The sequence below is a fragment of the Brachyhypopomus gauderio genome, chromosome 10 (genome assembly GCF_052324685.1).
Source record: "Brachyhypopomus gauderio isolate BG-103 chromosome 10, BGAUD_0.2, whole genome shotgun sequence".
NCBI classification, from domain to species: Eukaryota; Metazoa; Chordata; class Actinopteri; order Gymnotiformes; family Hypopomidae; genus Brachyhypopomus; species Brachyhypopomus gauderio.
Window position 1 is genome coordinate 24735702 of NC_135220.1, and position 25976 is coordinate 24761677.

At 41.9% G+C, this 25976-nt stretch overlaps 5 protein-coding genes across 10 annotated transcripts in view; 2 read left to right on the top strand and 3 right to left on the bottom strand.

Annotated features, from left to right (window-relative positions):
• Positions 1 to 832: 832 nt before the first annotated feature.
• On the bottom strand, positions 833 to 4017 carry LOC143526088 (B-cell CLL/lymphoma 7 protein family member A-like). 2 transcript variants are annotated; one of them, XM_077020733.1, is made up of 7 exons: positions 3822 to 4017; positions 2831 to 2912; positions 2643 to 2736; positions 2333 to 2482; positions 1869 to 1945; positions 1577 to 1683; positions 833 to 1479 (listed from the first exon to the last, which is right to left on the bottom strand). In XM_077020733.1, exons 1-6 carry the CDS (start codon positions 3911 to 3913, stop codon positions 1612 to 1614), a joined length of 567 nt encoding a protein of 188 aa, XP_076876848.1. In that variant the 5' UTR covers positions 3914 to 4017; the 3' UTR covers positions 833 to 1479; positions 1577 to 1611. The 2 variants fall into 2 exon arrangements, with proteins under 2 accessions (XP_076876848.1, XP_076876847.1); XM_077020732.1 differs by having other exon boundaries at positions 833 to 1683; positions 3822 to 4016.
• Positions 4018 to 4405: 388 nt separating this feature from the next.
• On the bottom strand, positions 4406 to 7070 carry LOC143526086 (hydroxycarboxylic acid receptor 2-like). The gene has a single exon (XM_077020728.1). The coding sequence runs from the start codon at positions 5761 to 5763 to the stop codon at positions 4795 to 4797; it is 969 nt and encodes a 322-aa protein (XP_076876843.1). The 5' UTR covers positions 5764 to 7070; the 3' UTR covers positions 4406 to 4794.
• Positions 7071 to 7219: 149 nt separating this feature from the next.
• Positions 7220 to 10135, bottom strand: denr (density-regulated protein). 3 transcript variants are annotated; one of them, XM_077020730.1, is made up of 8 exons: positions 10088 to 10135; positions 9139 to 9249; positions 8968 to 8987; positions 8755 to 8839; positions 8520 to 8627; positions 8125 to 8241; positions 7863 to 8002; positions 7220 to 7510 (listed from the first exon to the last, which is right to left on the bottom strand). In XM_077020730.1, exons 2-8 carry the CDS (start codon positions 9236 to 9238, stop codon positions 7466 to 7468), a joined length of 615 nt encoding a protein of 204 aa, XP_076876845.1. In that variant the 5' UTR covers positions 9239 to 9249; positions 10088 to 10135; the 3' UTR covers positions 7220 to 7465. The 3 variants fall into 3 exon arrangements, with proteins under 3 accessions (XP_076876845.1, XP_076876846.1, XP_076876844.1); XM_077020731.1 differs by having other exon boundaries at positions 8520 to 8612; positions 9976 to 10127; XM_077020729.1 differs by having other exon boundaries at positions 9976 to 10127.
• A 178-nt stretch (positions 10136 to 10313) lies between these two features.
• ccdc62 (coiled-coil domain containing 62) lies at positions 10314 to 15425 on the top strand. Of its 3 annotated transcripts, none has more exons than XM_077020735.1 (14): positions 10314 to 10913; positions 10992 to 11029; positions 11151 to 11246; positions 11546 to 11738; positions 11955 to 12121; positions 12286 to 12387; positions 12475 to 12646; positions 12948 to 13049; positions 13374 to 13462; positions 13994 to 14094; positions 14186 to 14521; positions 14682 to 14796; positions 14908 to 15150; positions 15286 to 15425. In XM_077020735.1, exons 1-14 carry the CDS (start codon positions 10838 to 10840, stop codon positions 15343 to 15345), a joined length of 1890 nt encoding a protein of 629 aa, XP_076876850.1. In that variant the 5' UTR covers positions 10314 to 10837; the 3' UTR covers positions 15346 to 15425. The 3 variants fall into 3 exon arrangements, with proteins under 3 accessions (XP_076876850.1, XP_076876851.1, XP_076876852.1); XM_077020736.1 differs by having other exon boundaries at positions 14186 to 14248; XM_077020737.1 differs by lacking the exon at positions 14186 to 14521.
• A 330-nt stretch (positions 15426 to 15755) lies between these two features.
• hip1ra (huntingtin interacting protein 1 related a) overlaps positions 15756 to 25976 on the top strand; it is an 18150-nt gene continuing 7929 nt past the window's right edge. The window contains exons 1-21 of the mRNA XM_077020734.1: positions 15756 to 15889; positions 16347 to 16439; positions 16848 to 16911; positions 17082 to 17224; positions 17316 to 17372; positions 17586 to 17666; positions 17809 to 17885; positions 17995 to 18056; positions 18233 to 18373; positions 18686 to 18743; positions 18842 to 18917; positions 19087 to 19218; positions 19316 to 19365; positions 19480 to 19552; positions 19870 to 20053; positions 20368 to 20456; positions 20594 to 20710; positions 20957 to 21058; positions 21162 to 21323; positions 25316 to 25426; positions 25586 to 25747. Of these exons, the coding sequence (XP_076876849.1) occupies positions 16356 to 16439; positions 16848 to 16911; positions 17082 to 17224; positions 17316 to 17372; positions 17586 to 17666; positions 17809 to 17885; positions 17995 to 18056; positions 18233 to 18373; positions 18686 to 18743; positions 18842 to 18917; positions 19087 to 19218; positions 19316 to 19365; positions 19480 to 19552; positions 19870 to 20053; positions 20368 to 20456; positions 20594 to 20710; positions 20957 to 21058; positions 21162 to 21323; positions 25316 to 25426; positions 25586 to 25747 (2025 nt within the window). The 5' untranslated portion in view covers positions 15756 to 15889; positions 16347 to 16355. The remainder of the gene's footprint in view (positions 15890 to 16346; positions 16440 to 16847; positions 16912 to 17081; positions 17225 to 17315; positions 17373 to 17585; positions 17667 to 17808; positions 17886 to 17994; positions 18057 to 18232; positions 18374 to 18685; positions 18744 to 18841; positions 18918 to 19086; positions 19219 to 19315; positions 19366 to 19479; positions 19553 to 19869; positions 20054 to 20367; positions 20457 to 20593; positions 20711 to 20956; positions 21059 to 21161; positions 21324 to 25315; positions 25427 to 25585; positions 25748 to 25976) is intronic.

Below are 25976 nucleotides of genomic sequence, written 5' to 3' on the forward strand. Positions count from 1 at the left end.
TATGCAGTTTACACTTGATATTTGGTTTCTACTCTCAATACATACTGTAACATTTAACTATAGATTTTTAAAATTACATCACTATAGCTAACTAGTTTATTGTTCAGTTTCATGCTTGGTCATGTTTGTTTAACTGCATATCAGTTATCCCACCACCACAAACCAATCAACTCCAAAACACACGTGCTTACACAATACAGGCTGCTTAATTTTAGAGTTCTTCCATAGTAGTCAAATGGAATTAGTGGCTCAAAACAAAACACAATATCATAAATGCACATAAACCTGACCAAAGGGAGGTTTGCCTACAAGGTTTTTTATCCTTGGTCTTACGGTGAAGTGCATTGCTGACCACCACATCCATACAAGTTTCTCAACCCCAAGCTAATATTAAGTACATGTAATGAAGTGAATGATATTCTATCAATATGAAGGGGCCATAAACAAACACTAATGTGAACACATTCCAATATCAAACCTGATATCTTTAATTAAAACAGTTTAGTATGATTCTCTACTGTCAGAATAAATAAATGCATGTGTATGTGTACAAGATAAAAATCTGGTTTTATAAATCTGGTCCCAATTTTCCCCCCAATGTATTTTCTTTCAGTGAGGTTAAAGGTAGACTGCAACAATATATTTACTGTCAAAAATGAAAATAACTTCCAAATTATGCTGGTTTAGTGAACATAATTGATCTGTTTTTCCATTTATATTGCCAAAAGTCCAGCACTGCTGCTTTGAGGTATATTTTGAACTTTTTCCCCCTTTCACACTTGTAACAGATTACTTTCCCCCCATTCTAAAGATCCACTCAAAAATCCTGCACTACAAGAGTAGTAATTTACATACACTGTAATTAGTATTCACAATTTTCCATTTGGTTCCACGGTAACTGATGCCTCATTAGAGGTCCTTGACAGGAACACAGTCAAAGACAGCAGCCGCAGTGCCGCCCTGGTGTAGGCCTGGGTTTTTCGTTACAGAGATAACCACAGTTCTAGTGTCAGCTAATTACTGAGAATGTACTTTAAATGTAGTTCATGAGAGGTTAAAAAAATAAATAAAAACAATGTCAAAAAACAAACCACAAACTCCTTTCACTTTCACAAGCATCCAGTCTTCAGTGGGAATGTGCTACACACTTCTCCGCTAGAGAGGGAACATCCTCACAAGTCATTCCCAAAAAAAAAAAAAAAAAAAAAAAAAAAAAAAGTAGTCAAGCATTTCAATCAGCCAAAATATACCCAACCGAAGATCATTAACTCAAAACGCAGACGACTACATCAACACAACTGTAGCCAAGCCTGACAAATCTATGCAGAGCGCCGATGTTCCTGATCAACCACAATGCTCCACGCGAAACGTCCGGTGTCGTGATGACGGCAGCGTTCCCGCAGGAGCTCACCATTCCTCGGAAGGCCTTTCTTACGTAGGCACAGTGGGCGCTGCGAAAATCCTTTTCCTAAAACTTGACTAGCAGGAGGAAGAAGAGGAGGGTGAAAGAGTAAAAGGTTCCCTTGGCAACATGGCGAGTGTGAGCGTTTCACTATGAGGGCCGAGAAGAGGTCACCTGCTTCCCAGCCTTCCCAGCCCATCGAAACAACCTCAGCTCTTCTCACAGTCCTGAGAGGACTCCAACTTGCTTTTCTTACTGGGAGGAGCGTCCTCTTCCATTTTCTAATGGAGTGACAAGTAGTAGCATTACAACACAACAGTAAATTGTTGCTACAACAAAAAAAAACAAAATACAGTGGTTAACAGATACAGCACCATCTGCTGGTCAAGAATTGCACTTCAAGCACATGCTTATCACATTGTAGCTGCAGTCTTATCTTTAGATGCAAGGTTGCATTGGGATCTACCTGAGTTTCTCTGGACGTTTCTGACGGTGCCTCTTTCTCAGGTGCTGAGGTCTCTGAGGAGTTGGAGTTGCTGTGACCTGCAAAACCGAAAACATGAGCATCTGATCCTGTCGCCAACCTTGTACATAAAACCCACATAACGTACTTCCAGTTAGCCTCACCTGCATCATGCATTACATCAAGGATAGATATACAAACTGCTAAATAGTGCGCAAGACACACAAGACATGGGTTAGATAACCTGAAGTCTTTAACAGCTATTCAGACCAATATGAAATCAACCTAAAGAGCTGTACTAGTGAGTTTGTGCACAATATGAAATACTGACAAGTATGCATGCTATGCAGTACTATGCATGCGTGAATTCTTTTGACCAGCACATTGGTGTGTGTGTGTGTGTGTGTGTGTGTGTGTGTGTGTGCACATCAAGAGACTGGAGATCCTAGTATGCTTAGTCACGAGACCTTTGTCTGGGGACGGCGTCCAGTCAGTCTTGTTTTCAACTCCGTTGCTCTGAGAATGGACAGAGGTTTCTGGTGCAGGGCTCGCACTACAGCTGTTATCCTGTTTCACTGGAGAGGCATCAGCTATGGAGCTCTGATTACTGTTCTCATCTGTTCAATTAAAAAAAAATGTGCAAAACATAAAGCTTAGAAGGTATCAACATAAAGTAAAAGCAATCGTAGCCATTTTGAAAGAGGCCAGTATATAAACGGTGACCAGATGCCAATATTAATATATTTAAAAAATAAAAATACTCAAGCACCAACTGACCGTTAATGTCGGTCATGCCGGGAGAGGAGCTGTTCTCTGGGGTGGTGACCTCTGAGCCATACTTTTCATCTCTGCTTTTTTTCTTCTTAATTTTCTACACGAAGGGTAAAACACTTTAAATATTGAACATCCCATATAAACAATCAACAAACAGGCGATGTACGTAAACATGTAGATGTGGGACTCACGTCGTTTGACCTTGGCTCAGCTACTGGTACCCACTTGAAAATACGCAGCGACGAGTCTCCAACGGTCACCCATCTTTTCTCCCTATAAAGTGTTAATCGGAAATGTGATAACGGACCACCAACAGTTTATAGCTGCGATCGTAAAAAAAATAATAATTAGATGACTAATGGCGAACACACATTTGCATCGATTTCTAAGAAGGTAGGCTTTGATTACATTCTTGGCGCGACAAATTTATGAAAAGAAATATACTTGTAATTAATTGCATAATTGCATTTCAGTAATTTGTTATCATTTTATTTTACGCAACAACGTGAATAGTTACGCTCCGTCACATGCTCCAGGAATTTGGAATTTATTCGATGAACAACCGATGTGAAATTCAAAAATACCGTACATTAACTTTAGTGATTTACAAAACAACGTTAAAGTTTTTTGTACTGTTGTGTTGTGAATAATGATCTACACGAGTCCAGTGGCCTTCTCGGACACGCACTACTCCACTTCCCCTTCCCCCGCCCCCACCGCACCCACTATTTGAAATAAGGAGATGCTAAGCGCTAAATTTAAACCTCCAGTCGGTGTAAAAGTACCGACTCTAGAGCGCCGTGCTTTTAAAGTTGCGAGGTGAGTGATATTGTAATGTTCGAGTGCAGCCTCAGACCCCGCACGGCCAGCCCAGTGCGCCAAGCTGCAGAGAGAAATGGCTTCATGTGACTAAAACGAAATGGCTTCTGGGTTCAACCCACAGTAAAATCTCTGAAATGCCGAAATGTGTAGATTGTACAGTGCATCTCGCCACGGGGCTCGCACGAGCGCTAGTTGCACCCGCAACGGTGTTTGATTCATTTCGAAATTCAGTTCAAAATGATAATTCGTTCTGTTTCTCTCCCTGTCGTTCTCGCTTGTTCCATCTCTCCTCCCCCCACACAAGCCGGTCCGTGTAGTAGACGGCACAAAAAAAACCATAGACTCTTTCAGCCCTCTTACCATTTTCGTACTTTCTCAATTGCGGCCATAACCCGCTTGATGTCATCTTTCGCTCTGCTCCGGGTCTCCGCGCGCACGGACCTACCAGACATCGCCGCTGCTGTGTGTGTTTCTGCTCGCGCTTCAGTCCCAACACAAACACACTATCGCGCGCGCAGGAAGGACGGCGCCTGCGCCGAAAAGAGACTCGCCAGCAGCTGCAGTTAAAGCCTTCTTTTGTTCACGAATTTCACGTGTTTCTTCTTTAAATGTAATATTTCTTTGAGAAAAAGCGAAATTTTCCCTTTATTAATTGGTCTGGGTTTTTTGTTATGTTGGGCTATGTCTTTACTTTTTACAACAACGGCCTACCTTAATTTGCTAATGAAACGCTCCATAACAAAAAGGAACATAAAGTTAAGACTGCATTGTGTACACACATAAAACGACAGTCAAGTGATCAGTGGAAAACACGGAACAGCATTGTATCCATGTATCAAGTAGGCTATTGACCTTGGATATATGTATGAAGTCATTCGCAAAAACTACCCAATCACTAGGGACAAGTTTGTTATTTTTTTTATTATTTCTGTCAACAAATCAAATATTACTTCTGAGTTAAGCATACGTTTCTTTAATTAATACCAATGGGAAAAGCCACCACAATTGTAAATCTCTTTTGCAGACGGACTTAGGATATAAATAGGGTATACAATATCTAAGGTTCTGTATTACATAATATGTTATGTTTTACATATATATATATATATATATATTTTATTTATTTACAATAATAACATTGTATTTTGATGATTCAAGAAATCCTTCCTGTACAGTCAAGAATAATAATGAAGTTTACTAAACATTTTCTTTCCAAGATATACATTTTGCCCAAAGCAAAGAAGTAGACACAGCAGAGGTTGACCATGCACTTATCCCATAAGACTTATTAGGGGTGTTCTCCACATCTCCGCATCACTCTTTTAATGCTGCTTTAACTGCTGTTGGTTTTTATTATTGCCTGACTGCTATTATTTTCAGTTTTTTTCCACCCGAGTTTCTTAATTAGTTTCTGTAAAGTGCCACTGAAGGCAGGAGTGGAGAAGTAGTAAACAAGTGGGTTGAGCACACTGTTGAAGTAGGTAAAGCAGACTGAGGAGTAAAACGCCAGGTTTACTTCAAGAAAGTACTGACAGTCATTGTACCAGTCCTTCAAGACCCAAACGGTGACCCGAGATACAGTGCTGGGCAAGAAGCAGATGATGAAGACCATGGTGACGACGAAGATTAACTGAACGGCTCTCTTTACCTTGCCTTGTGTGTCAACCGTCTTTTTCTTCAGCTGCGATGTGATACGGGCCGTGCAGAAAACAACAATGGCCGTGGGCACAAAGAACTGGATGACATAGAAGGCGTTGTGCCAGGTGACCAGCGGGTCGTTCCCTAGACATATGTTGAAGCTTTCGCACTGTGTGCGATTGTTGAAAAAGTGGAAATGTGGAGAGGGCAGCAGGTACACCGTCATGCCCAAGATGGCTGCCCACAAGCCGCAGGACACCCACAGGGCGTAGCCCAGGCTCATACGGTTGATGCGGTGGAGTGGATGGACTATCTTCAGGTAGCGGTCCACGGCCACTGCTGTGAGAAAGAAGATGCCTGCGGCCCTGTTGGCCGCCAACAGGAAGAGCAGAATGCGGCAAAAGGCGTCGCCGTGGATCCAGTCCTTGCCCCGGCGGTAATAGTCTCCCCTGAAGGGTAAGCAGAAGAGGACGACCGAGTCGGCCACGGCTAAGTGTGCCAGATAAATGGAGTTGGGCCTCCAGCTCTCCATGTGGAATGCAAACATCCAGAGGGCAAGAACGTTTCCAGAGAGCCCGAAAATGAACTCCAGAAAAAGGATGGGAGGAAGGACCTGGTTTAAAAGGGGCGCCTCAAAAGCGCAGCACACCGAGGCGTTGGACATGAGTGCACTACTGAAGCGAGCGGGCTTCAGAAGTTTGACTCGCAAGAACTTTACATCCCAGCACTGTTTTGTTCAACCTACCACGAGTCAATGGATCCCCAGGAAACCATTTGTTTGCTCTCATGCAAATAATGGATCAGAAAGTATCTTCATGGTAAACAAAGCTCAGGTGTTACGTAGAAATGACCCCAAGTGGGATTACAACCACAGGGACATGACTAACTGAATACAGTGTATCACATCCCACCAACCACAACCCATTATTATTTATGCTTATTGGGACTTGGTAAGGCAACACTTCCCCTCCAGAGACAGGACCAGCAGGGGAACAAAGAGCAAACAGAAATAAGAACTTCTAATGACTGTTATTTGCATTTAATCTAAATTCAGTACCGGTGCGGTCACATCTCTTGCCAAAGCTTCATAACTTCTTTTTCAACTCATGAAAGTCATGTATCTGTGTATTCTAAAGCGTCTTATTTACTTATTCTCTGCTGGGTGAAAAACTAAGGTGTTTTGTGGTAATGGGAAATGAATTGAACAGTACTTCAATCACAATATTAAACAGACTACAGTGGTCCAGTTATAATTACTTACATTTATATGTGGAACCAATATGAATTATTTATATATTAATTTATAAAATAAAACTGCTTGCAGTTGTTTTTGGCCAATATGTACCACTGTGTCATGTGTCATTACTACACTAGATAGCAAAATATTAAGAGTCTAAAGTTGATTGTAAACTTTCTTCTGGCATCTGTTGCTGTTTTCACAAAGGTCTTTTGACGTCATGACGTCAAACCTGTTTGGTCCATTAGTAAAAGGCAAATTCACAAAGATGAGCTCTGGGGGGAAAAAAAACAACCCCGACTGCATGGAAGACTACAGTAGTGGATGACAAACAGTTTCGCTTATGATGCCCAGCTGCTTGAGTGTAGGAGAGCTATACAGGATGGGGGCAGGAGGCTGGCAGACTCCCACACCGAGAGAACAGCACCAGCTTGCAGGGCTTTCTCAAAATATAGAGGCTAGAATGTAGAAGAGCTTTACGGGTAGAGAAGACACAGAATAATGTGTATTCTGTACTCAGCACCGGAGTGATGGAATGAGGTATGTGTTCACAACCCAAAATGTTGTTGACTGGCCAAGTCAAATACCCAACCTGAAACACACTGAACATGCATGTAATTGAAACATACAGACCGAAAAAGGTTGCGTTTCTTGCATGGCAGTATGATCTCAGTCATTACAAATGGTTTGCAATAAAGTACCGAATAAGCTTTGTTCGTGATCATATGTCTAGTAAAATATTTATGATACCCAACAGATCTATTGTATTAAAATGAGCTGCAGTTTCACATATGAGAACAGTCTTGAACTTTCGCCACTTCACAGCAGATCCTAAGTTGGAGCTTCCAAACGGTGATGAAAGAACATCATACAAAGAACAAGCCAATGAGACTGAAATTTATTAGCCTAGAGTTTGCTCGGGTGAAGAATTATTGAGAGATTCACATCACACCAGACCTTTGGCAAAGGGAAGGAACTGCTACCTAGAACTGAAGAAATGCCAATGATGGGCCAAGTCCGCCGTGTTCTATACAGTAAATAAAACCCATATAAAATGACTCAATGCGTAAATTTGGCCATGTTCTTGTGTCACGTCGCATCCGTTTGGGTAAAAGTGCACATCGGGTTTTCACTTTTTCACTTCTCCAAGGTCATCAATGCTGTCATCATCAACCTGTAGGAAGAAAGTCTATTTTAACAGGATCGTTCACACACAAAAAAAGGGTAAGTATGTCTGACTGTGGGGATTAACACCTAATAAGATAATTTTAATAAAGTCACTTCACTGCCAAAAGTAAGAGGACTATGCATGCAGGTGCACAATTCCTCCAGCTCTTCACAGATCTTTGTGCTCCAACAGCATCACTGATGGGATTATTGGGTTATTTAATAAGGCTATAAGTCTTAGAAGGTAAACAAGCTACAGCAAATATAAGCACATGTAGTTGGTGCAGTTGAAGAAATTATGGCAGTTTTTACAAAACAAACAATCCATAAGTGAAAACGTTCAAAGGGTATAGCGTTACCTCAGGCCACTTCTCCTGGATGACATCAATGATGTCATCTGTAAAGTCTCCCTGAATGATGATTTCATCCTCTGCCGTCACAGAGGCACCGCAAGAGAATTTCTGAGCAAAGAATCTCTGAGCCTCTTTAAGGTCTATATCTGAGGAAGCATTTGAAAAACAAACAAAAAACCCCACCACATTACCACAAAGACTAACATGAGGGCAGTATAATTTTTTTATTAAAATCATATTCAATTTAGATCAGAGTGCTGCATCTTACCAAAAGTTGCCAACCCGCACACCCGTGTGACATATTTCTTTTTAGCTCTTGGGATTTTTGCTATCGTGACTTTCTGCGGAACTGTCTTCTTCTTCTGTTTGATCTGACCTCTTCCACCTGAAACGACATTAACTATTTAACACACGTTTGCAGACAGCTCACAAATGAGACTATGCTTCACCATTCTTTTACGTGATTAGCAGCTTTGCTCACTATAATAAGGCATAGTAGTATTTATCCTGCTGCAAAATTTCACTTAGTTTTCAGCACTGAACAGCCACTCTTTTCCAGAGTGACTTGCAAATCAGTGTACCTGCATTTTGGCATTTGAAAGTTTGCTGTGAAATGCATATTGCAGCCAACATGTAAAATTCATAGTAAATATCAGGCTCAACCTCTTTTCTGCTTTTTCTTCTCTTCTTCCTCTCCAGCAGGGGGCGCTTCTCTGCCTCCTCCACCACCCACTATTTCCTGCTTGGGTGCATTTTCTGCAAAGGTACAACCTTGAGTAATTTGAGTAACCTTTGTAATACCAATAAATGAAAATGTGTAAAACTAACCTGTTTAAAAATTTTAAGCAAACACCAACAGGTGAAGAGGCCTTTCAATCAAATTACACACAGGGCTTACCAAGAGTCATCCTAGCAAACACATCTGGGAAGTTTTTTTCAAGCCACTGTCTGCATTTTGCTGGCTCAGGCATGTACTCACAGTACTGCAGATACAAGATGATGCATTTATGCTTTATGTCTTATGAATGCATATGCACAACAATGTTTTACATCTTTCCATGAAACCTAAATCAAATATAGATATAGGTTATGCATACACTTTCATACTTACCTCTGTCGGCAGGGAGCAAACTGAAAAAAAGAAGACTTCTTATTTTTGTTTTAAGAACTAACGACTGTTATAATAAAACAATTTGTATTTCTTCTATAGAACAACTATAAACGTTAACTCATTTCAAATCCAATGTCAGCACGCACAAATGAAAATAAAAGATTTCTATACCTCCACAGTAAAGCACTTTCAGTGGGTACTTAGCATCTGGGTCGGTCCGGTCCACTTTATTTTCTGGCGAGCCTGACTCTGCATTCTCAGTAGTAGCCATATTGTTTTATTCTAAACAGAAGACAAATATTTTCTCTTGCTGTGTGAACATTTCACAGAAAACCAACTAACATCTCGACCAGTCATGTTTGTGAACACTGATTAATGTGTACCAGATCTTAAATTATCTGAACTTGAACGTTATCTTTTGTTAATTTGAACAAAGCCAAAATCCTGTCAAATACAAGCAAGCGGCATTTTTCGCGTCATTTCACAGCGACGTCTGCTTTAATATACCATTTAGCATAATTACTTAACGTACCGGTTAAGCGAAATATCTACAAAATGAGCTGTTACACATGCAAATTGCCAGTGTAGTTGCATGTATAACATTAATAATATGTATAGCATAACAAGCTACGTATGACCCTAGCCAGCTAACATCTCACAAGTTGGGGAGAGACTTCAATACTAGATGTGGGAACAGCTCAAATATCCATCAGCTGTCATTACAAGTCCATGGACATCTTTCCCAAATTATACCAATACACCGACACCGCAGACGTCGCCTTCAGGAACCTATACCTTCAGAAAACAAGTGGATAATTGCTTCGCCTCAGCAAGCAAACAGTTACCAAGAAGGAAACGTTGTGCGAATGGAGTTAATTAGCTAGCCAACTAGCTAACCTAGCTGGAGCTGGGAGAAATTCCACCCATTCATTAGCTGTGGCTGCTAGCTAGCCAACCCATCTGTCTCATATGAATAAACCAGTACCATGGTAGCATACTAACACGTACCTCAAACACTCAGTATTGCTTTCTTTTTAGCAAAATCTTAAGCATTATTACATCGACCTTTAAGGAGCTTTCTAGTAAACACAGATATAGTTTTTACAGCTTTAGAGCACACCTCTACAGTCTGCTTTGGGTCCTGCCAATGCACTCGTGCGCAGGCGCGACATACAGTAACAATAGTTGTCTGAATATATGCCTTTTATATTGTGTTGATATTTATTTTTTTGCCGTGAAATGAAGAACCCAATAGGTGAATTAATTCATGCAAGATAGATATTTTTAAAATATTACCAAGTGGCATGGATGGGACAGTCAACAGTAATTTTGCGTAGATTTTAAGACAGGCAAACACTAGCTGACCACAATCTTGCTTCCTCCCAAGATATTTCAAAACTTTCAAAATCCGTTCGCTAATGACAAAACTGAGTAGTAATCGATATATAGCACAATATTTAACTGTGGATAAGTGATGCATTTATTTAAAATTCTGTCCCAGTGTAATTTTAAGGGTCTCATAACAACCTTTAAAAATTCTATTTTGATTTAAAATGTTCAACAGTCCTGTATGGGTAGTTCGCTAGCTAAATAACTCGGTGTATTTATTTGACTAGACGTCTGGGCGACTTATACCATAATTACAATAAGATTTTGATTTACATTATTCAGCTAACTTGGACAGTCGTCAGAAAACTGCTGAGATTAGAATTTTTGCCTTTTATGTTTTCTTCATACATCCCAACTAAGTTTATCTAGCTTGTTTGCGTGTGGGGCATGACTTTATTACTTGTTCTTTTGAGCTGGTATAGACACCAGGTATAGACACTTACTAATCGAAGTCCACAATGTTTCACTTGTCGAAGAAACAATGAATGAAGACAGTAAAGCCTCTAGAAACCGTTACACGCCCTCCTGCAGAAACAGTAATGAAGCGAATGTAGAAGGTCAGTTAACACACTACTGCTCTAATGCATGACAGTCTTACTCATTAAACGCATTTGTAATTTTACCAAATTTTGCAGGTTTTCCATGTGAACCCTGGCACAGCACCCCCGCCAAGGTGAATATTTTCGTATTATGGATTTTTCAAAGTGCATTCAAGTAGTAATAATAATAATTGTTTAAAGTATTTTTTATTAAAGTAATTACTAAATTAATTTTCGAACCTTTCTGTACTGAAGCACACAGATGAAGCCAGCATGGCTAGACAGACTGCAAGGAGTCCACAGAGCTCTTGTAATCCTGTATCATCTCTGTCTCTTATGCAAGGGAGTACGGTAAGACATTACTGTTTCATTAATTTTATATAACAATAATGAGTAGAGTTCTCTAAAATGTATGCAGATCTTAAGTTCTTTGGATATATTACATCATATTAGTTAGTACACAATTGTCCTAAAAAATAACGGAGCAGGAAAGTCTCAGAGGTGTAGGAGGTTTTGAACCCCAACCTGAATTATGTAGTGGCATTCTCCTCCTTTTCATGAAGTAGATCACAAAGTAAATCATCATAATATGATATATTTGTTACATTATTTACTTTGAAACACACTGCATTGCTTTGTGTTCCTGCTAGGTTCCAGCATCTGAGATGGAATTCCTGACCATTCAGAAGCAGCGTCAGGAGCTGCAGTTGCTGATCGCAGAGCTGAAGGCCCGTGACTGGGAGCTCAACAGCATGGCTGCAACCCACCACAGGCAGCTCCAGGCCTGGGAGCAGGATCGGCAGAGAGTGCTTACTCTGGAGCAGAAGTGCGCACGTCTCGAGGGTGAGCAGATCTAAGCAGGTTTACAGCAGGCTTATTTTACTATAGACTCCTAATGACTAAATGAGAAAGGTTATTTCAATATTATGCAAACGACATAATGTGAATTAGAAATCTAGGCGACGTGTACCTTTTGTGTGAGTCCTTGCAGCGATCTGTTGTAAAATTTGAAAAATTAGAATTTTACGTGTGTCAGCTGTGTGCGGTTGTGCTCGCCAGATGAGCTGCAGAAGCGTAACGAGGTGATCCGTGCCATTAGCAAGCGCTTGAAGGCCGTGGAGGCACGGGAGAAGGAGAGGCACGGGGAGCTGACCTGCGCCCAGGAGCGACTGCAGGACCTCAGGCAGAGGCAGCAGCACAGCGGGCAGCAGCAGCAGGACCTGGAGGTGTTTCCTTCACATGTGTTGCCGCTTATGTGTCTGTACAGTCGAACGTGATTGTACGCATAATTTCTGCAGAAAGGCATGCGGCGTTACCCACAGTTGGATTAAACGAGCTTCAGGTGCGTGCTCGAGTGATCTAACGGTTGGACACTGATGCTGATTTACAGGAGAAGAACCGGAGCATGAACTCGACCATCACGACTCTCTCATCCCAGGTTGGGCAGCTCCAGGTTCATGAACAGGAGCTCAGCTCCATGCTCCAGCTGAAGGTGCTTCTCCTGCTGTGTTCCTCCTGCTCTGTGGTTTACGCCTGTGTGCAGTTTGGGTGATTTCAGGGTTTCTTTGTAATTTATTAGGACAAAGACCTGATGGAAGCTACCAGTCGCATCGTAGAGTTAACCAATCAACTGAGGGAGTCAGATGCAAGTCTAAAGGAGGCCCAGACACACGAAAGCAAAATATTAAGTGAAATGGAGGGATACAAGCATCACTTCAGAGAAGCTAAATATGATATGGCTCGGATCAAAGGTGGGGAATGTTCTCGCTGGAGATATTTGGTCATCAAACCTAAACATGGACATGAAAGACCCATGCCAGTATCTGACCAATAGGGGTCAGCGTTTCTCATTCAGTACCATTCCTTCAGTATTCAGTGAGAAAATCATTAGCCGTATATGTTAACCTGGGGATTATGCATCAGAGAACCAGGTTCAGCTCTGCTTTGTTTATGTTTGGGGAAACTGACATTTTTGTCACAGTAGCCACAGTTATGATAAATCAGTTGTTACTTTTGGACAGATATATGCTTTAATCTTCTGTATTCCTCCAGATGAGCTTCAGGAAAAGACCATGGAGAACAACAGTCAGAGAGAGGAGCTCATTCGCCTTAAACAAGAGAAGCAGCTGCTTAGGAAAGAGTTGGTGCTGTTAGGTACTGTGGACCAGCCTTTAAACAAAAAAACACTAGACCAGGGGTGTCCAAAATCTTTGCAGTGAGGGCCAGATTTAGTTTGGCCCGCGGGCGGCACTTTGGACACCCCTGCACTAGACTGAAGACACAGACCAAAAACACAGGAGAATGTGTGTGCACTCGTCAGATTGTTGACATGTTCATCGTCAACATCTGTGGTATCTCTGAGCCTCTGTCAGATTCACTTGTATGTTTATAACGGGGTTAACGCCTGGCTGCCGAGACTCGGTGTAGGTGCCTTTGCCGAGAGACGTTCCCTAACCCCAACTGTCCCGTTTCTCTCAGGCGAGGGCGAAAACTGGAAGGACGAGCTACTGGGCCTGGCGCGATCCAAACAAGAGCGCACCGACTCGGAACTGCTGTGTCTGCAGCAGGTAGTTCCCACCACTCCCACCATGCCGTGCCTTCAGCTTGAGAACGTGACATAAGCATTAGCATTAGCCACTTAGCATTACCCTGGTGCTACCATATAGCCTGTTATGCCGTCGTCATAGGTTATTGTCACCGCCAGCGCTTTCTATTTCTGACTGAAGCTTTCTGTTTAGCGAAGTACACCTTCAAAGCTCCTGTAATGTCAAGTGTCGTTGAAGATGATAACATCCTTACTTTTCTCACGTGTGCGTAGCTGTCTGGTTTTTCAACATTCCTCTGAGTTTTCCTCCACTTCTCCTCAGGTGGCTCAGTGAACTATGAGCCCGGTCTCGTCATGTGACCGCTAATATGTTGTGCTTTTTAAATTTTATTGCCCCTCTTTTCATTTTTTTTCTTTTTTCATATTCATACCAACCAAAAAAGTGGGATTAAATTACAGGCACAGGAACATGGCAGATAAGGTTAAACATTCTCTATCTGCATATAAGTGTGTGTGTGTGTGTGTGTGTGTGTGTGTGTGTGTGACATCAAAGGTGTGTGCTAATCAGCAGAATGACCTCCAGCTCTTGAAGCTCAACCTAGAGACAACCAGGGAAGCACTGAGACAATATGAAGGTCAAAGGTCACCCGAGAGGTAACCGGTGTGAAGCCACCATAGGTTTCTATCACACTGCAAGAGCTAACATGGACATGTTGAGTTTTAACTGAAACATTTGTGGTTTTAGGCTCGGTAGTGTAGTGGGTGCAAGTCCTGTCTCACAGCTCCATCAAGGAAGAAAGATAGGACAGTACGTGCATGGACAGTGCAATAACACACACCCACTCCCATCCTCATGCACTGTCAGTGATGTTGGAGGTGCTGGGTCTCCCACCGAGTCAGGCTCCCTGTTCATCCACTACTGCGACTGTAGTAATGGTGCAGCGGAGAGCGACTCCCAGCAAGGAAACGAGTGTAGAGCAGGACAAGAGGTGGTCGTCACCGCTGTCATTGACCATGACACAGAGACCGAGACCCCAGTACAGCTGGTGGATGTCGGTCCAAAAGACGCCCAGTGCTCTTGGTAGGGACTACCCATCAGATGAAATGATTGGTTTGCAAAATAATGAACCAGTCATTAGGCCGAATTCAGTTGAACTTTGTTTCTATATTCATAGTTATACCATAGTGATAGCAGTGCATTGGGCTTTGTTGGTAATGAAACTCTTCTCTTTGTGTCTCAGTCCAGGTAGTGTGACCTGTTTCTATATAGACCACTCTATGTCATCACCACGGAGTAGGCAAAGCTGTGGACCTATAGAGGATGCGGCATTGAACATTATTGTCAATGGCAACAAGGTTACTCAGCCTATCAAATTAAGTAGTAAACATATCTACCACATCGGTCCTTTCTGGTTTGTTTTTGTTTTTTCACATGAATGAATGTATGTGCGTGTTGTGATTTAACAGGAGGAGTGTGTGTCATCCACAAGTCGCTTGCAACGCTTGTTGGCAGAGTCGCGGCAAATGGTGGCCAGTCTGGAACACACTTCTGGCGAACCTCTGAGTCCTGCCCCAAGTCCCGCCCCTAGCCCCATCCCCAGCCCCGCCCCCAGAAGTGACTCTGTCTGCTGCTGTAGCTACAAGAATAGTAATAGCTGCAACCACTCCCTGTCTCCCAGAAACAGCCAGGAAGAAAGTCAGCAAAAACATGTATGTGCTGCGTTTCATTCATCTATCAGATGCTTCATAACTTTCTGGAATTCAATCATATTCAGATGATTATATGATACCATGAAATTTGAAACTAAAGCGTCTTTCCCCCCCTCCTCTTTAACATTCAATTAGAATGACACGGAAATCCAGAGTCAACACTCAAACCCAAGTACCAAGGAATGTAGTCAGTAGTGCAGTGGATGAACATGTTTCCCTAAGAACTGAGGAGCTGGTGGAATCACGTGAACATGAAGCCTCCACTCACGAGTCCTGAGCACTGCCCACCTACACTACATCTGCAAATAAAGTTTCTCAAGAAACAAAATAAGGTTTTTCTTCTGAGTTAGTAAAATGAAATATGTAAAAATTTAAAAATGTAGTTAAAATGCATTTAACAGAAATTTATGGATTTTAAATGGTTTTGATATAAAAAAAAATGCAACATGCTTTCGCAAGTCATTTAGTCATTGACCAAGTATTGAGTGTTAAACCTGTCCTGCAAGATGACAGAATGATCCTGCCTGTTTTGTCATTCCAGTTTCACTGCATCAAACCTGTTTTATTGTAAATGTGTGTCTGTGCTCTGGTTTCTGAGATTTGGAAGTAGACAGCACAGTTCTTTTTTAACTTGAGACTGCTTGTATGATGAGAGATGCCATATTACATCATTTAAATCTTTAAAGCTTATAAAAAAACAGGACCACATAATTTCTCAGGGACTTTGAAACCACCAGAGGTATTTCAATGTGTGAATGTGTTGCAGTGAGATTTGTTGGTAGTCTTTTAAAGTTTGAATGCTGTTTTTGAAACTACCATGTTTGCACGTTTTGTAGTTTATTAAATTCCTCATAAACATGTAAACTACACTATTTGAGTTGTTTTGATTAGTTTGTTCAAACTGAAATACAGTGAACGACGCTTCGTTTGCTTTACTTTAGTATCTTAAGAAACTTTAGACTGATAAAAATCTCGATGTTGGTTTAAAGCCTGACTTAAATGGGTCATGGCTGCGACATGTTTGGAGGTCGGGAACATATGCAGTTATTTACTCTTAATGTAATATTTAAAAAAATCTTCCCGACGTTGCTAAATAAGACACGACACATGAATCTTTGGAGCAGTTCCAAGAGACGGTTGTGGCGCACCGGTAAGTTTTGGTGTTTAATTTTATAATTTTGGTGTACATGTAATAGGATTCAAAAATGACATCAAAAAACAAGAGTGAAAAAACGGACAAATCCGAAAAAGCTCTGGCAGCGGAGAAAGAACAATTCGTCAAAGTACAGGTAGGCCTATCTTTACAGAAATCGCAGAAAATTAATCATCCCGTAAATTCCCTTGTGTTAGTCTTGTTTGTTGTAACACTGAAGGAAACATTTAGAAGCTACTTCGCTGTTTTCCTGACTTCAGTTAACTTGGGCTTTTGTATTATCTGAACACTATCGGCTGTTCACCTATTGACGCGACAGTACGCACAGACTGGGAATTACAAATCAGGGAATTAACGCTTGGGACCAAATTCAAATTGTGTAGGAAATATACACCTATCCCAGCACACATCATATGGTGACTTAGGATGTGAACAAAGTGGATGTGCAAATTCCTATTTGTTGATATTGATTATTAAACCTATATAGCGGTGTATAAGACTTAAGGTGTAGATTATTTGACCTTCAAACCCGTTGTGTCCACAGCTCCAGAGCATTGGAAAGTGCATAACCTCTGCTGAAGCCCCAATCAAAGAGAAATACGCGCGCAGTATCTTTTTCAACAGCGTTGGTTGCATTCAGTCTCTTTCATTCTTCGGCTTTTTTGTGTTGAGTTATTTCATAGAAGGTCTCGGATTTGTTTTTCCTCTTATTCCAAATATGCGTGTTCTGTAGTTGGCCCTCTGTTGTCAAATTGGTTATTTCTTAACATTAGAGCAGCCATCCTATTAGGAACGCACAAGGAAGGTGGAGCCGTTACTTTCTGGTCTCATGCTGTGAGCTTGCCGCTCGCCAGCAACGCCATCCTCAGCTGGAAGTTCTGCCACATGGTGCACAAACTGCTACGGGATGGCCACCCCAACGTGAGTCCTCCTAAACCACTCAGAACACGTGAACTCGTAGAGGTGGCTCGGTACACGTGTCATGACCAGATATTATGTGTTCTGATTCCAGAGTGTGCGAGACAGTCGTGGACACTGCCCGAATATAAAGCAAATGGGAACTTTATGGGTAAATAAATAAAGGTTACGACAATAACCTGAAGTTTTATAGTCTACTGTTATTTATAGTCTACTATTATTTTGCTAGTGATATATACCGATATTTTTGTTTTTTACCGTTATTCAGTGTATCCACCTTCATTAAATAAGTTGGTGTTTTAAACACATTATAGGTTGTCAAAAACTAGTGAGACGTTTGCTGTTTTTATTCTGTATGGTGCAGGGTCGCCTACATGACCGATACGGGCATATCGTTGCTCTGTATGCAAAGTACTTGTGCATCAAAATAGAGTTTCACTGTAAGGTGAGTGTGTGCACTGTAGTGCTGGTTCCTTTGCTTACTTAAAATTGAAATAGCAAAGTATTTTTTCACATAAAAAAGTGCCTATTAGTGTACAAACTCTTGGAAACATACTTGTTGCTCATAGTGACTGTTGTCACAACAGCATAAGGAGATTTCCCCAAATCTCGAAACTCCAGAGGAGGTTTTGGAAAAGGCTTTGGCAGTTGATGTCAACCAAGTGTAAGTACCCATATGCTCTAGACAATGTTATCTCATGGATATCTAAAATGTTTATTAACTAAAAACATACCTTGGCTAAGACCAAAGATAAATAAACCTTTATATTCAGGATCGAAACGACTGGCGAGGTGTTTGAGTACATGGAAACAGCTCTTAAGTTACAAGAAACAGGCAAGTTTATTTGATCCCACTGTTATGAATATTCATTACCAACAACACGGTCACCAGCGAAATAATGCCAGAATAACCTTAACATCAAAGGCCTACGGACTGCACTTTGAAGCAGGTGTCTTAGTCTTTGTTCAGTCATGTGGGTCTGATCTTATATTTCCATACATGTGATGCAGTCTTCAGGCAACTGGACTCCAACTCCACGAGCTCGACCACACCAGTGGGTCAGTGTCGCTTGGCACCCCTGGTCCCGGTCATACAGGACTGTGGCCCCCTGTATCACTTCCTGGTCAAGCTGATCTTCAAGCTACACAGCCGTGAGTGGGCCTTGGCTTACACAAACAGTGCCTGCTCCAAAAGATCTGCTTCTTTGTGAGGTTCACGTTCCAACTCAAATCCAGAATACGTGACTCTAATGGTTTTAATATAATAGGATCAGGCAGTAGGTCAAAGTTGGAAGGTAGATCTTCTACAGGAAGTCAAATCGGAGATGAGCACAGTTGGGGATTTCCTGCTTCTGATGCTGCTTGGAATCGACCCGACACTCCCATCTATACCATTTACCATATTTGGCTTTGAATAAATGCTCACCTGGCTATACTGAATGCCCGTTTTGATGTGTGTTGAAGGTATACCCGTGGATACCCTGTTAGGGCATCGGGAGAGATTCCGAGATCAGTTTAACGGGTAAACACTGTTGAGTTACATCCGGTCCTCTTATTGTATGATTTTGTGTAGTTGTTTATTAATGATTTGGTTCATATGATTCTCTTGATTCTCCTCAGTCTAACCCAGTTCTTTGAGAAAGCCAGAAGTATCGAGTTCTTTAAGACTATCATCCAGATTCCTGATCTTCCTGATGTAAGATTTTTTTTCAGCCACATTTATGTCAACTCTTCATCAGTACTTTTTTACTGAATGTTTTGTTTTACTAAAAAAATAACTATTTTGTTTGTGTAATTTTTTTTAATGGTTACACATAAAGAGAAGTTGCCATATGACACATTATCCTATATATATGTATATGTAGTCCCCTCCTAACTTCCTGCGTGCGGCTTCATTGGCTGACCATGTCAAGCCAGTGGTGGTTGAAAATCAGCAATTTGAAGATGATGACACCGAGTCTCAAATGGACTTTGGTGAAAGCACAGGATACCCGATGGTATGATTATCATTTCTTGCAGTGGCCTTTTTCATTTTGTGTATGACAGTTTTCATGCCAACATTATGAGTCCTGAATGTCATATTTCCCTGGACAGTTCCTTGCATACAACCAGTATGACCCTTCAGGTGACACACGAGTGCAAAGGTAATGGACCTCCATTAAAGATCTGTGTCATATATCTGATGAGTCAAATAGTCCTGCTTTATTTCCATTTTGGTCCATTATTGGATTCCATCAGCATTTTGCTTATGTTCATAGAGAGACCGAGGTGGAGTCATTGAGGAAGGAGCTTGAAGCAGTGAAACCTGAAATCCACATATTTAAAGCAGAGGTAAAGCATGAGTGAGCTTGTGTGTGTGCGAGTGTGTGTGTGTGTGTGTGTGTGTGTGTGTGTCTGTGTGTGTGTGTGTGTGTGTGTGTGTGTGTGTGTGTGTGTGTGTGTGTGTGTGTGTGTGTGTGTGTGTGTGTGTGCGAGTGTGTGTGTGTGTGTGTGTGTGTGTGTGTGTGTGTGTGCGAGTGTGTTTGTGTGTGCGTGTGTGTGTGTGTGTGTCTTGGCCTATAAACTAAATTTACTTTCTTATAGGCAGGATAAAGTGCATCAGAGAAAGAGACATATATCCGTGCGTGTACGTGCCCGTCTGTCCGCAGGCCCAGCGCGCCGTCGTCCAGCTAAAGGAGCAGGTGAATAAGCTGGAGGCGGAGGTCGAAGAGCAGCGCACCCACAAGCAGATGGCCATGGTGGAGAACGAGCAGCTCCGTATGGAGGTGGAGGTGCTCAGGACCCAAAGTGCAGTCGCCGCCAGCATGCACGCCTCCGTCGAGGATGCTGGCAGTGAGTGACCTCCTCCCAGATCTCCATTTCCAGATTGGTCTGTTCTTTATGGACACTAACACTGTGCTAACGTGTCTGGCATGGCACCCACATGCCTAGAGTCTTTGTGGGAGGATGGTTGAATAATATAGGTTGGGTGCACTCAACCAACCAATTTAGTTGATAGGTTATTTATATGTTTTTAGATGCACAGATGTTGTTGAGTGGGGCGTTTAAGAGTTTTCAGTGGTGAATCGGTATTTGGCAATTTAGTCTAGACTTCCTCCATGGCCAGAAACTGTGTCCTGTTCTCTCATTCTCTGTCTGTGTTACAGACCGGGCTCAGACTGTGCAGGTCCAGTTTTCTCGGCTCAAAGAGAAGCACGCTGAGCTGGTCAGTAGACACGCGGACCTCATGCGAAAGGTACAGCACATCACCAGACTCTCCTCAACTTCTGATACCCTGCGTACCAACTGCTTCCAACTGACATCAACCGGTCCCGACTGGTGTGAGAGGCCTTCATTCGTCATTCTCGCCTAACCTGCTGGTTTGTGTTTCAGAATGCCGATGCTGTGAAACAGCTGACCAGCACACAGAAAGCCCAGGAGGAAGCTGTCAGGCTCAAGGAGCAGATGGCGGAGGAACTAGAGCAGCTCAAACAGGACAAGGGTGTGAAGGTGGACCATCCTCATAACTGCTTCTTCTTTCAGCTCAGTTTAACATGTGCTGAGTTGGGGTTTGATGTTTGGAATTGAACTCACCACATGTGGAATGTGTTGTTATTGATTAAAGAAGATAAGATGCAGACGGCAGTTCATTTCCGTAGCTTGAGTGTTTACTTTCTACAGAGTAATTGTGCGTATTTTACAATGGCGCTGCTGGGACATTTGAGCATGTCTGAGTGGTTTTACTGTAATGTTTAGTTTGAAGCACACAAGGCAGAAATCGTCAAACTGAAACAAGAGCTGAAAACTGGAAAAGCGGAAATAACCCAAGTTCAGACCGCCCTGCTAAGCAAAGAGAAGGTTTGCCCCAGCGCCTCTGTGCAAACATGGATTCTTACAGGCATTGCTCTTAGTGACAGAATCTCACATCCTTATCCACTCACTTCTCCCTTGTGTGGTCCAGTCAGGGGACCAGCTGAGCAGTGTGTTGGTGGGGCTGCAGGCGGAGAAGGAGGCACTGCTGCGCTCCACGCGGGAGCAGGAGGCGGAGCTGAACAGCCTACGTCAGGAGCGGGAGAAGAGTCAGATGGAGATGGGAGCCCTGCTGAAGCAGTTGCAGGAGAAAGTGAGTGTTGCCCCCAAATGACACACTGACGTACAGCCACATTTATCTGATCTAAGATCAGGTCCAGCACCTCCCCAGGCTGGATCAATATAACCAATAGCTTCACCACAGCTCTGTAATAAGTCATTTTCCTGATGAGCTCTGGTATATTCCAGAAGAGAACTTGGCAAGCCTAGTTTAATCAGACCACCCATCAATCCACAATACTTTTATTATGCAAATGTAAACAGTGCAACATCTGAATTGCTTGGGAATCTTAGAAGGAGAATTGGGGCCTGCTATCTAGAAAGATAATCTCCTGCAGAGTTCCAAAATATTATTCCACTTTATACACTATACAGCCCCCATACTCAAATAGAAACTTTTTTTTTCAATCGTGCTATCCGCTCTTATTTTGAAATCGCGCACCACGATCTCAAGATGAGGCTAGGGATTGCCTCCATGGCAACAATAAACAGCAGCAGTATGGGGTGATTTTTTTTTCAAAAGTTCCACAGAAGCAAAAGTAAATCTGCAGGCAAAATTCTTAGCATCAAGAGCAGAAAGTATATGTTATGAATGCAAAACAAAAAAATATATATCAAAAGTATATTTAAAAATATAATTGGTTATTTGAAACTTATTTTCGTTTGCATTTTGACAAGTTTTTGGTTCCATTGTTTTTGTTTTTTTGGATTTTCCCAGTAAGGTCTTTTGCTTCTGGAATCTCTCTTTGTTTCTGCTTCGGTTTTTGGTTCTGACTTTTGGAACACATTTCACGTGTGGGAGGGTCTTAGATGAAGGCGTTGCTCTGCAATCTCCATTGGTCACTGATTCCGGACTGACACAGAGCTCTGAAACCGCCTCTGGGACCAAGCCACGCCCACCCCACCAGCTTCCCAGCGTTTTCAAACATGGCGGAACGCGTGGGTTCTGTTTCACAGCAGCATGTAAACTGAGTTTTACCACTAAAGCTTATAATTAATTGCTAAATGGTCTGTAGATATTGAAAATACTCATATATCTTCCACACATCAGTGTTTTCTCTCCATCCAGTTCACTAAAATTTTAAAAAGCTCACACTGGTGAAGTGTGCTAATGTAACGATTTAGCTGTTGCACAATCAAGGGGAGGACACAAATGCGAAACAGAGCATACAATCTCATTAGGCTTTATTTCATATTCTACATTGACTGAGGACACGCAAGTGGAACGCGAACGACGAGGCATGATGAACAGAGAACACGCCCTTACACTCTAAGGCAGCAGAAATGACAAGGACACAAAACTAGAACAAACAAGAGTAAAATGAATGGTTACACACACTGACAGGAACAAACGCACGGGAAGCAAGTAACAACCATATAACCGACACATGAACATGAAGACCATCTGAACATACATGCACTGTCAGGCACAATACCCCAATAGGCTAACGCCAAGAACACGCAACCAAGCATAAGCACAGTGACTCTAACAAACCCATAACATAAGCCATGTTCGAGAACACAGAGACCAAACATGAACTGAAAACCTAAAACACTACGAATCTTAAAATGGAACAGAGACTTTAACCATACACAAACACGAAGCTAATCACAACTACAAAAGACAGATAAGGCTTGAATACCTTGCACATCCAAATAGGAGCTAAAGAAACGACAATGATCCCTGAAGTTAAAGTCTGGACATGGGCTATATATATATACACACACACACACTTGTAAAACTAATATGAGCTAACACGGAACAACTGAAACAGAGGGGCGTGACAAGAACGAGAACAAATACAACGTAAAAACGACGAGATACTAGAAAGGGGCGGAGCCAGACGTGACAGCTAAATATTAATTAATTAATTAATTAATTTGCAATATATACAGACCATTTAGCAATTAATTAGAATCTTTATATAAATCTTAATGGCAAAACTCAGTTAAATGCTGCTGTGAAACAGAACCCACGCGTTCCGCCATGTTTGAAAACGCTGGGAAGCTGGTGGGGTGGGCGTGGCTTGGTCCCAGAGGCGGTTTCAGAGCTCTGTGTCAGTCCGGAATCAGTGACCAATGGAGATTGCAGAGGAACGCCTTCATTTAAGACCCTCCCACACATGAAATGTGTTCCAAAAGTCAGAACCAAAAACCGAAGCAGAAACAAAGAGAGATTCCAGAAGCAAAAGACCTTACTGGGAAAATCCAAAAAAAAAACAAAAAACAATGGAACCAAAAACTTGTCAAAATGCAAACGAAAATAAGTTTAAAATCCCCAATTGTATTTTTAAAATAGACCTTTGATATATTTTTTTGTGTTTTGTGTTCACAACATATACTTTCTGCTCTTGATGCTGAGAATTTTGCCTGCAGATTTACTTTTGCTTCTGTGGAACTTTTGAAACAAAAATCACACCATACAGCAGCAACACGTTTACCGACCGGAGCAATAATGACATGCCCGAAATTTGCCCCCCCCAAAAAACTGGACAACGAAAACCGCCAGTTCCAGAATGGACAGCAAGGTTTGCGTTCTTTCTACCACCGTCCAGTATTCGCCCTATGTGCTTAATATGTCAAGAAACTGTCACGGCAATAAAAATTTGCAATGTGAAACGACACTATGAATCAAAAAATTTTTAAGAGATATTTCTGCAAAACTCCGAGATCAGAACAACAAAATTAAATGCTCTTAAAGCATCATATGAAACATCCAACCGAATCCTCCACACTTCTTTGACAAAACAACAAACAGCAACACAATGCTCCCTTAGAGTACCGTGGGTTTTGGCAAAGCACATGAAGCCATTTACGGATTCAGAGATAATGAATAGCTATTAATTTTAATTTATGCCCAAATGCAAATTATATTTTTATTTTAGGTCATATTTTGTTTTGAATAAAAAGGAAATGTTATAAATGTTATACGTTATATTGTTATGATACATTATCATACACCGTCCCAATAAATGGCCCCTTGAGTCATTGAAAAAAATAATTGTGTCCCCTCATCATTTCTATTTGAGTACCCCTGCTATACAGTATGTTAAAAGTGAAATCACTTGCATCTCTCATTAATGCAAATTTAAAAGCAGTCATATCTATTAAAACCCCTTGAGAAATGAACTAATTGTAACATTTTTTAGTTTTTCCCTAATGCACTTGACTGCAGTGTCGAAAGAAACCACTGCTCTTTCATAGTCTTTCATAGTGTGACAAGGAGTGATCAGGAGGTGGACACGTGAAGAACAGCGAGATTTATTAAAAATCCAAAGTTATTGTTGTTAGAATGGTCCAAGGTCAATTTACCAATGAGCAAAAAGTTAGATTACAACAAAATTGACTATGTACAAAACCATGGCTTAATATAACAATTACAAGGCTATTTGCAAACATGAAGGATAACAAATAAAAGAAGCAACTTAGATCTATGACCAGTAGAACTTAAAGTAGAACTAAAAATGAGGGGTATAAGTACACAGACTAACGGAACTAAACTAGACACAGGTGAATACAATAACAAGGGGTGGAGCACCAGAGGAGAGGGCATAACAACAAACCAAAACAACGAAGCACATGGAGAACAAAACACAGGTGTGATTGACAAGTGTGGGAGGGGCCATACATGACGCATAGCAAGCCACCTCACAAACACAACTCTTCCCTCTCTGACAGAGGTTCGTGTTAGCATGTCCTGCAGGAGTAAGGCATTTTTCTGCTCAGATGACAACCCTTATTGCATGTTTTAACAAATACTTTCAGTCAGTGAGTGAAATCACAGTGGAGTGGCCACTTGAGGTATACATGGTGTTTCGTGTTTCCCAAATAAGCCCCTGTTAGTGCATTCTTTGCATGGTTTTCATGATACTGTCATGGTGAGAAGGGTGCCAATGAGGCAACTTAAACCATATTGGTTAGTGAGATCTGTCGCTCTCTAGTGTCTCATGGTTTAAAGCATGCACTCACCAGGCTACTGAGAGCAGTCAGCATCTGCGGTTCGTGATTAAGTCTGGGTGTCCACAGGTGAGCTGGGAGAAGGAGCATCGGTTGGAGCTGGACAAACTACGGCGAGAGGTGGAGTTGAGGAAAGCCGAGGCACTGAGCGCCCAGACCGCCCTGCAAAGCAAAGAGGCGGTGCGGCTTTTCTCTTGACTGGCCTTTTTTTGTCTTTATTACACATAAATAAGGTTCAGTATAGTAAAATGGTGTGATCCACAAATGGTACCGCTTTGTTTTTACACTGTGGGTGTGCATATGTGTGTGTGTGTGTGTGTGTGTGTGTGTGTGTTCCAGTCAGGGGACCAGCTGAGCAGTGTGTTGGTGGGGTTGCAGGCGGAGAAGGAGGCACTGCTGCGTTCCATGCGGGAGCAGGAGGCGGAGCTGAACAGTCTACGTCAGGAGCGGGAGAAGAGTCAGATGGAGATGGGGCCCCTGCAGAAGCAACTGCAGGAAGTGGTCAGTGGAATGATGATTAGCCACTAAAGGATGATGTTTTTGGTCATTCACATGGCAAATGAGAACATGCTGACAGTTCCCCAATCATTTTCATTCATTGTTAGCCACATTAGCATTGTTGCTGAATCGGCCGTTTAAGGCTCCGTGCTCCAGGTCCAATGTCTGTGCCATGCAGTGGTGACTCGAGTGTTTGGACGAGGTTTCCTCGACATCACAGCTGTGTGCGTCT